This window comes from Lonchura striata, chromosome 7, assembly GCF_046129695.1.
Source record: "Lonchura striata isolate bLonStr1 chromosome 7, bLonStr1.mat, whole genome shotgun sequence".
Taxonomy (NCBI): domain Eukaryota; kingdom Metazoa; phylum Chordata; class Aves; order Passeriformes; family Estrildidae; genus Lonchura; species Lonchura striata.
Window position 1 is genome coordinate 24,497,645 of NC_134609.1, and position 12,564 is coordinate 24,510,208.

The window sequence follows — 12,564 nt, forward strand, 5'->3', positions numbered from 1 at the left end:
TTGCCAATTCTTTAGTTTACCACCCAAAATCAAAAATCACATCCCAGAAATAAGCTCACTTTTGTGAAGTGACAGTGTCAGACTCTCTGCTTCTTTCCCTCCATATGACTTGCTTTGTGCTAGGGGCATGATACATCAAAATATCAAAACCAGTACAGTTCATTCATCCTCCATTTATTCACTACTGGGAATACCACAGTAGTCCACAGGATGATTAAGGCAGTTGAAGGTTTCATTAATAATACAGGTGCAGATTTGCCAGGAGGGTTAACCTAACAGTAGGGATCCCCATTAGTTGCTACATCCATCTCCTCCTTCGTGCAAGCTGGAGCTGTGCTCCCTTCTATTAATGGATATTATTAATCCCCTGAGCTATCCAGTTCCCAGCAATGCAGCAAAATGTCACTTTTGTTTACTTCTCAAGTGCAGTTTTAGCATCCTCCTCCCAGGCACTGCTCTGACAAACTGCTGGTTTTAATTGTTTATGAATTGTATTGATTCAGGTTTCATACTTACATCACTTGCCAATTCATTTGCTTTCTTGGCATTTTGATAAGCTGGAGTGATCATAGCAGGAAAGCTTCCTTTCCCTCTGCGCTCCTCAAACTCATCCATATATCCCTGAAGAAAATTCAGACTGTTTACTCATCATACATGAGCAGGTGGGGCCATGAGTTATTTTACAAAGCCCCACAGTCCTTGTTAGTAGGAAGGTTCATGGCTTCAATGATTTTTTTTTAATGAAAAAATGACCAACATATAAGAATAAATTTACCTGTTAAATTACTTATGGCTCTGAAGCTACCTGTGCTGCATTCCAAGAGAAATTTAGGTAGCCATTAGCTGTGGTAAAGACAACGTTCAAGTGTACAATGACATAAACCCTTCTGCTCTCACCTCATTTCTCACAGAGATGATATCTGCTTGCTTCTCTGTTTGTCAATATATGTTACCCTGTAATACTATATAAATAGCTAATGGCTTGATTAGCCAGGAGACTGGCTTAAAGTTTACAAGTTTAATACAGGATCAGCCTTCTTTTATAGTGTTACAGGAGCTGTTTAATTTTTCCATGGTCATTTTTCACATAATAATTGACCAAAAATAGTTCACTAGTGCAGTGATGTATTTTGAAGAGGGATGAATAAATGAAGCAGAGATACCTAGATATCAAAATGCCAAACTCCTTAGTGAAAAAATCACAAAATTCCACTTGTCTGATTAAAAAACATCCAATTGCTGTGCAAGTAACACCCTTAAATACATCTATAGATAAGTTTATCTGTAAATATCTGACAATTTGAAAGCCATTTAGATAGTTTAGCAGCAAAATACTGGAGATTTTTTTTTAATGTAATTGACAATAATAATCTCAAAGCCTTCTATGGCAAAAGCTGGGGAGAATATGGAGTACAAACAAGAATACACCAAGTGAGATAAAGAGCAATGTGTCTTCTCTGGAATATTTTGTGAATCTTTTGTAGTAAAGAGGCAGTTTGAGCGAAAATAGAATGTGCCATGAATAGAATGCATGTCAAGAATGCCATGGACAACACAGATAGGAACAGCTACAAATATCTGGGATATCTCTTTTGTGTGTTCTCAGTGCAAAACCATCCATTGTTGGTCCTTTTGGGCACCACCAATGTCACGTTTTAAAATAGGTCACACCACAAGTTTGTGAACATTACGATGCACACTGGTGAATAATAGTTACAATGGCATTAAATTATTCTATAAACAGGCACAGAAAAGAAAATGCAGTTGAATAATCAGCTGAGTTAATTTCTTAAAATATCATTAATAAGTTTGAATTCTCCAGACCAACCTGTCTTTTGCTTCTAACTTTCTTAAATACATTTTAATATAATTTATTATATTGTGTATATGTTCAAAGTTTCAGAAACTATTTTAGCCACTCTTAAGGTTTTTAAAGATGAACAAAACAGATGTTCAGTACAGGAATTTTATAGTAAGATTCCTTAAATTGTCTCATGTTATATATAAATATGCATGTACATATATATATATCTGTCTGATGCATACTCAATTCATTGTTAATGATCTCAACAGTTAGAAATCTAATCTCTTTACCCATGTTAAGTCACAGTTTACTCAGAAAGATACATTAATTTCAGTGACTCTGTGTTATTTGACTAATAATATCAGTATCCAATCTACAAAGATTAAAACTCAAATCAAATTTGAAGTCCATGACTGAAGTTTCAAAGACACTTTCAAAGAAAGAAAACTTAAATTAATTCTAAAACAGAAGCATTCTAATGCTTAGAAATGTAATTAGTCCTTTCTCAAATTAATTTTATTTGTTTATTCCTATTAAAACTTGTAGCAGTTCAAAAGACAGAAGTAATTGAAGGCTTCATTGCTCCAATTCTAGACTCATACTTTTCAAGGATGGTTTGCTTTCCACAGAATACTAAATGTAGATTTCAAGAGAAGAAGTGAAGAAATGTAAAATACCAAAATTTTTAGGAAAGCAGGGCTGTAGCCCCTATTCCTTCATTTCTCCAAAGTATATGGGCCTACTGAGAAGCAGGACAAAAACCCTTGAGATTAACCATATAGTTTTCTTTATACAGTATCACTACTCAATTCCTTTCAAATTCCATTTAGCTGCATTCAGTTCTATATAGCTGTGCTATTCCCCTAACCTAATTGGAATTTGGTGCATTCTGGGCAACCACAAAACCAATTGTATTCCTTCAAAAATGAAACATAAGTAAAACAAATGCCACTGACCAAAACAGAACTAAAGCCTATCTGGTTCTACAAATACAAAACTACAGTTTGTCAGGTTTATAATTCCCCTTTTATAGATGAGGTGAAATCTAAGAGATTGTGTATCTAAGAGATTCAGTGCTGTTCACACATATTTAGAGCTGCAAAGCTCCCAAGATTTGTGAAAATACCCACAGGAAAAAGGCACCTAACTATCTGCCAGGTTTCTACCATTTCACAACCCTTTAGCTTTTCTCCTGCCTGAATTTACTTATTCATGGAATGGGAATATTTCCTCGGGTAAACACATTTCAGTGTGATATACAACAGCACCAAAATAGAAATTCAGAGTGCGTACGTGCACACAGATAAAATTTGCCAAGGTCAGTGTTTAGGAATGTCCCTACCATGAGGGTCATGCAGTGACAGTGCAGCTACCTTCAGGTGCCAGTGACAGATGCATTACACTTTAGGAGCACAATGCTCTTTGCACACCATCCTTTCCCTTGGGACCTTGTTTTCTCACACAGGACAACAAAGTGAAAATAGGTGTCACCAGTTTCTAAAGCCTTGAGCAATCAGCTGTAGTAATGATCAACACCAGCATGGCCATCTCTCGGATGTTGCATACCTGTCCATATTGATCTGCATTTTCCCTTGCAAGAGCAACATCTGCTCCAGCTGTATGGCTGACTTTTCCCTTGATCTCTTTTTCATATCTTTGATGATACTTCACCTAACAGGAAAAAAAGGAAACAAATAATCCAGTGAATTTAGTCTGGTTCACAGATGCTGCACAATAAATAACAACCAATGGCACGCACATGTTCTCAATAAAGGATTGTCAAAACTCCCATTGCCACCAACCTGCACAAGTCAAATATGCCACTTGAAGATACAAAAATAGAATTATATCTGTACTTAATAATGCACTAGGAATATGGGACTTGCCATTTCAACCCAGCCTGTTGGGTCAATGTGTTCAGCACCACCTGCTTGACAGTGGCTAAACCCTGATGCTCCAACAGTTTAAAAAAATAGAACTGATTGTAATGCAAATTCACAGTTACCACAGAGCACTTTTTTGCCACAACCCAATTGATGATGAATCCCATCAATAAATGAGTTTGTTTCTGAAAGATGCTTTATCCCCAGTGATAAAGGGAATTTTAGGCAATCATCAAGTTTAGACCAAGATTTGCACTACATTTGCTGAAGTCAAGACAATGCCTGTAACCTGATGCTGCCCTTTAATCACCATGTGTGTTTGCTGACAAAAGTGAAGGGTTTTCCAGAGATCAAAGGCAAGTAAAAATAGCTAATTGTTTTAGAGTCAGTTGCTTTTACCTTCAGAATTATGGCTCTCTTATTTACCTCAATGATTCTTAACAATGTTTTAAATTCACTTCGAGTTACATGTTCTTCCATATGTTATCTTCTCCAACAAAACGAGCTTTTCTTTCAGTTTCCAATAACAAAGCACAATTAACTGTACATTTTGAAGGAAGACTGATGTCCTTTTATGGTGCTTATTAAAGAGTACAGGGGTGTTGTGGTTTTGTTATGTTTGGAAAGGAAAAGAAAGCCAGTAAAGATCAGTAAGCCATGCTCTTGGAATTTCTGCCAGTAAATGTTTCAATTCAAAATTTGTGTGTCAGTTTAATATTTTCTTTCCCAAAAGAGACTTTTCTTTGGACACTTACATCACTGGCTAATTCATTCGCTCTCTTGGCTATTTGATAAGCTGGAGTGATCATAGCAGGAAAACTGCCTTTTCCCTTCCGTTCTTCAAAGTCTTCTGTGTATTTCAACTGTAAAAGTTCAAGACAGTTCAGGAGCAATTAGAGCAAATGTGCCTTGATTGCACACATAATCAATCCTTAAAGTTGCAAAGTCAGGCGTTGGATGGCTGTCATCTGCCAAAAGGAAGATGAACCATAAAGTCTGAATCTTTGCAATTTGGTCTTTAACTACACAATCACACATCTTCTGCATGGCCCCTTTGTCTTATTCAGGGTGTAGAATGAAAAGAGTTGTTTAAAGAAAATACTTGAAGTGCCTGCAAGATGCCTTCTCTATTTACATTAGTCAGGCAGCTTCTTTCTTTACTTTGCATGGCAGCCAGTTGCTGGGTATGGAACAGACTGGTTCTGCAGCTTCTGTTCTGACAGCCTAAAATGGCCTCAAATTTAATGTGGTCTTTGTAACTGAAAGTATTAAATGCTTCATGGTAAAACAAATCTGCCTTTAAAATATTATTTTTTTTTCTTTGTGTTCATATTTTCAAGTAATTTATAAATACCCTAGGAACCACTTGCAGAGCCAAAACCAGATCAATCTATTTTGTTTCACTTACATCACTTGCAAGATGTGCTCCAGCCTTTGCATGAAGTATATCTGGAGTGTCTACAACAGAGGTGAACTTTGAAACTCTCTCTTCATGTCCACGCTTATATTCCACCTGAAGAGGAAAACATATATATCCATATTACAAACAATAAGCAGCAAAAGGGCTTCAAGAGAAAATGAGCAATAGCAGTCATGACATTCTCCAGTCTTCACAATCAAGCTATCCATATATTTAAGCCCCAATTTCCTTAAAGTGATTACCAAAAACAAACAGAAATAGACCCAGATATTCAAATTTTCACTTGATTTATGTGAGCCATACTTTTGATTAAAATACCATGAGAATAGTCATTAATGTCCAAGATCAAACTCCAATGACATTGTGCTTAAATAAATGAAAATTTTTCTGTGCATAAATTTAAAGTAGCTTGTATATGAATTAATTTCAATCTTACAGCTATTTGATTTCAAATGATGAAGTGAAAAGTGTCAAATGTAAATAATTTGATGAATACAGCCATAATGGGAAAGCAAAGGTAATGAATTTTATGAACATTTCAGTGCAAGTCACAATCTTTTTCAGGTTGTGATAAATTATGCAAAAGTTGCTACATTTTCCAGGAAATATCTACATTGTCACTTATTCTATATCATTGTCTTCCCAGGCCAAGCAGTTTATTTATCAGTTTTCTGCATCATGTTAACATTTTCTCACTTTGTAACAGTATAACAAATATTCACCATAGAATCTAACATCTTAAGTGAATGGCCTGAACCCAGGATTCTCCAAATTCAGAGGTATAAAATATAATTAAAAACCCTTGTGACTTACATCACTGCTTAGCTGGGTGGCTCTCTTAGCAACCTGATAACCTGGAGTGATCATAGCAGGGAAGCTGCCTTTGCCTCTTCGTGGCTCAAATTCTTCTGTATATTGAAACTAGAAGATGAATTTGTTTAATAGAAAAGCATCCACTGTAGTTTAATATGATTCTCCTTTTCATGCCTGCTTCCTAAAGGCATGTATCGTTTTATTTAAAATAAAACAAATAAAAGAACTTCTACTTTTTTTAGTTACAACTATTTCCTACATACAACAGAAAACATTTCTCATTTGTATCAATTATCCACAGTCAATTGCCTATGTTGATTAGGTCACTAATCCATTGTATAGACACAGTCATAATTCAGAAGTGCTTTTCATCTGTCTTGAAAATTCAGTCAGTGAAAGTCTGGTCTGTGGAAAATATATTTACCATCATGAGTCCTGGTCTACTGAGAGAAAGAGCACTGCCTGCTAGATCAGATCACCTCAGCTTGGTCAGCAGTTGAAGTGCTTCAGATTTACATAAATATATAAATGTGTGATGGCAATAGAACTCTTATGTGACTTTAATCACTTACATGGCTGAATATTGTTGACATAAATGAACAAAGCCAAACGTCAGTCACTTACATCAGTCAGAGCCTTCTGTGCCTGTGTTATCTTGACCATCTCAGGATCTGGGATTGTTCCTGGGTACCACGATTTTCCTTCCTCGTAGGCAGCATAGTAAGCATTCTACAAAACAGGAACTAAATAAGTACCTATCTTCACCCTGGTTTTAGCACTCAAACAGCTGATTTGACAGGAAAGAAAAAAGGCAACGCACAGTGCTGTGGAAGTGAAATTGCACAGCACAAGGCCTGAGTTCCCCATCCCTTCAGAGTGCCAAGGCAGAACTGGTACAGCAAGAACTGACATCAAGATGACAGGATCTAGGATCCTGGAGTGAAACTCAAATAACACCCCCTGGGAATCAGATCTCCTGCTGTGAAGCTCCAGTGCCAGTAGAGAGAAGACACATAGAGTATGGCTGTACATGCAGCAGTCCCAACAGCTGACTATAGACACACTTTCCCTTCCTCACCTTCTGATTTTTCTATCCTATGCTACAGTTGAGCTATTTTGTCTCAAAAAGTTTAGCCAAATGAGAAGCAAAGGCTTTTTTTTTAAGCATTGAAATGTCGTGGTTAAACCCCTGACAATCAAGATAGACAGGGCAAATCCTTGGTGTCCTGCAGGCTGCTGGCTGGGAGATTTGAGGGATATTTCTTACCTGGGTAGCCAATTGTTGGGCTTTATAGACATTTTCAATTTCTCTGGACCTTGCATCCCACTGAAAGACTGATTTGAATTGTTCACTCTCTTCTCGATATTTTATCTAAAAAGAAAAGACAATGACTCATTTTAGTACTTTGTTAGTGCATACTAACACACACCCCCTTCAGAAAAGAATATAGTTTTAATAATATTTGCATTTAGCCCTAAGGCCAAAACCCTGCTTTCTAGTCCACACCCAACTTTTCCCTAGGATTTCTGCCAGTATAGGAGCAGCACATCTGTAAAGGAGCAACATATTACACCTGAGACCTGGCATGACATTCTGGAAGAATAATTTGATCTTTAGATAATACTTTTGGGGGAAATAATCTATGAGAATTGAAATCCCTAAAAAATTTAAAGCAGGATGTGTCAATGCGTTAGATGAAAGAACTACTAGCAAGTGAGCAATATTCTCTCCTGTTTCCCTGCACAATGTCCACAAAGTGTCATATCCTAACTGTGCATATGTAAATGACTACTATATTTAGTCCTGGGTCATTATGTTCTTACTGCTACTCTTATCATGATAGCATGTAGGAGAAATCCAACTGAAATCACAGACCTCTTATACAACTCACTCTCAGATGTAAAAACTCAGAGTAGAGAATTTAAACTGACAGGACAGAAATGTTACTGAGCACATATACCATTATTCCCATTTATAAATTAAGCACAGAGGTGCAGAAAGCTGAATGATTTGCCTGCTAACACAGAAATTCTGTATAGAGAGATCTAATTTTTATCCCTGCATTCCAGTTGATGTCTCAACATAAGACTTATGTGAGAACATAATGTTGGGATTGAAGAACCGTTCTATTTTCTGCATCAGAGATAAACTTCAATATGAAAACAACAAACTTCCACATCAGCAAATGAAACCTTTTCCCAAGTCATCATTATTTTATACATTTACTAGTGAAACATTTTCCTACTCTCAAATTTTTTACAGAAGTACTCCCTTTAAGCAGGTACTGCAGAATCAGCTTCTTTACTACCCTTAGCAATTTTCTCTCTGGAACAGAACCTCATTATGTGATTGAAAAGGACAGAAGGTGTTTAAGGTGTATAAAACAAGGGAAAGTGATCTTTGAGCTATAATTTCTCTGGCTTGTGTACTCACATGCACTGGAAGTATCAGTCTCATATCACTGCCTAAACCAGAAATAGAACCTGCAGTAATCCCAAACTCATTCCTGAGCAGATCTGTCACACACAGTTTAAAGTAAGTGAGATAGTCATTGCTGAAATAGTTACAGTCCAGGATACTGCAAAAACTGACACATAAGAATGCTGTACAAAATGACAAATGATCGCGTGTGACAAAGGCTATTCATGTGCATCAAGTTTTTACAGCTAATGCAGGACATCAGAATGAATTTAGCAAACCATAATCCAAGAAATACAACTTTCTTTGTTAATTTTAGTGATGGCTAATCACATCAAAACACGTTGCTTTTCCTGTGAAACATATTCACAAGTAATGTTATTTTAGGATATAGGAAGATGTGACATTCAAGAAAACAGCATTACGCAGAGAAGTGAGTTAGCCATCAATTATTGGGCGTTCCTGTATATTTTATTCCAGCAGATCCTTAGCAGGGCATGTTTGAAGATGATGTTTCTGGAGGGAAACAAGGCAGGACATCGAGGGGAGGGGTGGTGCTGGGAATGCTGGCAGCCCAGAGCACCACTGGTGGCTGCCCGCAGGGTGGATGTGCCTCCATTCCCAAAAAACACCTCCAACAAAACCCTGCAAAGCTCCCCAAACCTCCTGCTCTCCCACCTCAGGTTCAGTGGAAATACTCAACACAGCATGGGAACTTCTGCCTGCGTCCCACCTAGCTTTAATTCATCTGTTGTTTCCTCGCAGTTTCTGGTGAGATCACAAAGCAAGTTGGTTGTTCCTGCTCCCAGAGGTTGTGAAACCCTGCTTAGTCACTAAGTTTACACAGCTCTGGGCAGTTTAGGGGAACTGTGCTTCCGTATAGAGTATCAGATATACACGTGAGCAGTTCCAGTCAGTTTTCCTTCCGAGAGGAGAAGGAAATCCAGATCTGAGATTTCTTTCACATAAGTAATCACATTGAAAAAAAAATATGGTTGAAACCCAGCTGAGGTTTGAGTCATATACAGGAAGATACAAAACAAAAGACATCAATCAATATGTTACCAAAATGTGGAACAAACACATTTGGCTCTCAAGCTTCTTACCTCACTTACCACTTCTGACAGTTTTTTTGCATTCATATTTGCTGGTGCTTCAAATACACTCGTGAATGCATTGTTTTTTGGATTGTGCCTAGAAAAGGGAAAGTGTAAAAGGATATTAGGAAGGTACCAGACAGCCCACCAGAAAGGTTCTCTTCGAGCACTCAAAAACACAACACCAGCCTCCACCCCTCTGTACACATCTTTTCCCCCACTCACACAGAGATCTTAGATTACATTCAAGTCATTATTGTAGGGAGTAGGTGCCTAGAGCAAAATTAATTTTAATGATCATCATATCAATGCTGTGTTTCTAATAACAAAAGAGAATAATAGAATAAAAAACAACTGTCATCTCTCCTTTTTCTGCTGACATATTTGACAGGAATTGATCATTATAAAATAAAACTTCCTAGAACAAGCCAACTCCAAAATCTGCATTTTATACATTTTCCTTATGATTAGCTCAACCTTGTTAACTCTTAACCACTGATTTGGAAAACGCTGAATTTTGTGGTTGGTTTTATTTTCTTCCCACAATACTGAAATGGAACTTAATTTGGTATCTTTTAATACACTGGCCAAATGAGGGAGCTTTATGTGTGGTAAAAAGTTGTCCACAATTTGTGATTGACATAAATCCAAAGACACACATGAAGGCACTGACAATACCTAATTTCACATCACACATGGGACAGACTGAGTCCAAATGGTGATCTTCCATTATGTTAAAATGACTAGCCAAATTAAACCTTTGCTTAAAAAAATAAAATGGAAGAGAAAAAAGGAAATACACTTACGCTTGACAGTAAGGCTTTTTCTCGTGGCTAACAAAGTTGTTTACTGTTAACATCATCTTGCATACTTCACAGTGAAAACAGGCTTTATGCCACGTCTGGACACGCCACAAAAGAGAAACCAAACAGACGTTATTTCTATTTCATTATTATTCTGCTAAGTTTAAAATCTCACTGTTGATCCTTACCCTTCATTTAATGAATCTGACTATATTTTCTTCAAATATATACATGTTATTAATTTGTTTCAGTTCTGAACCCAGTTATGAGCAAAGAACTTTTGGAACTGAGAGATTTGCACAGTGTTAGAAGTGCCAATCTGTACATTTATTATAGTCCAAAAATGATAAAGAAAGAGAACTGACCTGATCTATACAGTTAATCTTCTCAGCAGGGTAAACCCCATAGCCACATCTAGCACACGGCTGCACATTCATCTTGAAATCCACAGAGTGAAAAATATATAGGTTTATACAAAAGGTTCAAAGAGTATGAAAGTGACTTTTTGGCCTGTGCAAAGCACACTCTAGACACTCCAGTCAAGGCCTTTTGCTGTGGTCAATGGCTCCCATTAAAGCTCTGGATTGAAGTCTGTTGCTCCCTTTGCTGACCTTCTGTTTCAAAGTCAGCTGCAGGCTGGCTTTTAAAGCTGCCAGTTAGTAAGAGTGGTTATTTTGGCAACTGTGTCAGTGCAGAAGGGAGGGCAGCAATATCATTCTCTAAATAGAAGAATGAACTCACAGAAACGAATCACGTCCATGTGAATGTTAGAGCTGATCATTTTGTATTTCAGTTTTGCAGTCGTAAACGCAGGATGAAGAGAAAAAGTACAGACAACACCAGCAGCAATTTACCATTCATTTCTCCTCACCCTGATAAACAAGTGACCTCATGGGGGAGCATTGTGTACTTAGGAGCAGCCTCACAGCAGAAGGAGGTACCACCAGAGATACAGGCCAAAGATGGGTTTGAAGCTTCCTGGCCTTTGGGTGGATGTAGAAGTTCACTGCCAGTGCCCCAGACAAGTCATTAATTTTTTCCCTTGGTGCCAGCTCAGTTTCACCTTGTATATTATGTCAGCACACTGTTTTCTCATATCTTCCTGAATCATCCACCTGTCACTCCATCTCCAGGTGTAGGAGGATGCTCTGTGAAACAGGCAAAGCCTCTTATCTCAAAGAGCTCTAAACATGTTGGGTACAAATCCAAACTTCTATCTCCTACAGGAAAAACTTCTGAAAGGAACCATTTAATTTTTAATAGAATGAACAAAGCAGCTATTTAACACTGTTCACCAAGAGTAGACTGCAATAGATCAGAATATAAAAATTCCTTCACCAAAAAAAGATAAGGAATGTCTGATATTAGGATTCAAGCAAGCTATTAGGGTTGTGAAGTCTTCTCTGAACAAAAGAAGCTATTAAATTCTACCAGCTACAAATGGTCAGGATTTAAGATTTACATCTCACCTAATCATAGTACCTCCAGCTGCAGGCTCCATAACCCTGGGACATGGCCAAGAGTTATCTCAATCTGAGTAAAAGTCTACTTAGTCATCTATGCATCTGCCCCACTGCCTGCAGCAGTCCTGGAATATTGCAAAGCACTTCCCTTTTCTGTAAATTGCAAACAATTCCATCAAAATAATTTCTGTCTAAACCTTCTGGGTATGCTTGGGGAGACTCCTATTCATCTCTCTCTATTGAGATATGCAGTTCTCCTTAATTTATTATTGCTACTTTTACTGAATGCTGACAATGTACTGGCACAATGTCCTGTCAGCAACTGGTGTGCTGAAAATAGAGTCTCTAATCTAAAGAGCAGTGGCACAAAGTCCTGAAAACACTTAAGGCCTTTCAAAGTAACTAATATCAGTATATAAACAGATGCATTTTCATCTTTTAAAATGTCCACAGAACATAATTTCTTATACTAAAATAACTGCTGAGTTACCTTATGTTATTCTTCTTGGGATCAAGAGAGGTTTATGTTGACCAAGTTACATCACGGTAATATTTATCTCATTCACACCTGTGAACCAAAGCAATTTGGAAGGCTTCCAGTTCCCTTCTCACACAGCTTTGCATCTTGTCCCAGATTGCCATTCTGTTTATGCAAGTGACCTGTATTAGGGTCACAGTGGGCTGTCCCCTCCTTGCTTGGCACTTGGCACACTACCAGTTGTCACCTCTTTGTGTTCATCTACTCCAAGAGTCACCATACTGTGTGTTTTCTATGCAGTCCCAGTTGTCTCCATGCTGTCTGAAGCCATGCTGGAGCCCTTGTCTCACACTTTAGCAAGGAAAGGGGTGCATTACCTGCTCC

At 37.6% G+C, this 12,564-nt stretch overlaps 1 protein-coding gene across 3 annotated transcripts in view; it reads right to left on the reverse strand.

The window, feature by feature from the left end:
• NRAP (nebulin related anchoring protein) overlaps nucleotides 1-10,851 on the reverse strand; it is a 47,716-nt gene extending 36,865 nt beyond the window's left edge. For 2 of the 3 annotated variants that reach the window (XM_021525956.3, XM_021525953.2), the window contains exons 1-10: nucleotides 10,605-10,851; nucleotides 10,243-10,337; nucleotides 9,446-9,533; nucleotides 7,188-7,292; nucleotides 6,545-6,649; nucleotides 5,921-6,028; nucleotides 5,096-5,200; nucleotides 4,443-4,550; nucleotides 3,371-3,475; nucleotides 517-621 (exon numbers count right to left, since the gene is read on the reverse strand). In XM_021525956.3, coding sequence (XP_021381631.1) covers nucleotides 517-621; nucleotides 3,371-3,475; nucleotides 4,443-4,550; nucleotides 5,096-5,200; nucleotides 5,921-6,028; nucleotides 6,545-6,649; nucleotides 7,188-7,292; nucleotides 9,446-9,533; nucleotides 10,243-10,337; nucleotides 10,605-10,676 — 996 coding nt within the window. In that variant the 5' untranslated portion in view covers nucleotides 10,677-10,851. The remainder of the gene's footprint in view (nucleotides 1-516; nucleotides 622-3,370; nucleotides 3,476-4,442; nucleotides 4,551-5,095; nucleotides 5,201-5,920; nucleotides 6,029-6,544; nucleotides 6,650-7,187; nucleotides 7,293-9,445; nucleotides 9,534-10,242; nucleotides 10,338-10,604) is intronic. The other variant, XM_021525954.2, reaches the window with a different exon arrangement.
• Nucleotides 10,852-12,564: the final 1,713 nt, after the last annotated feature.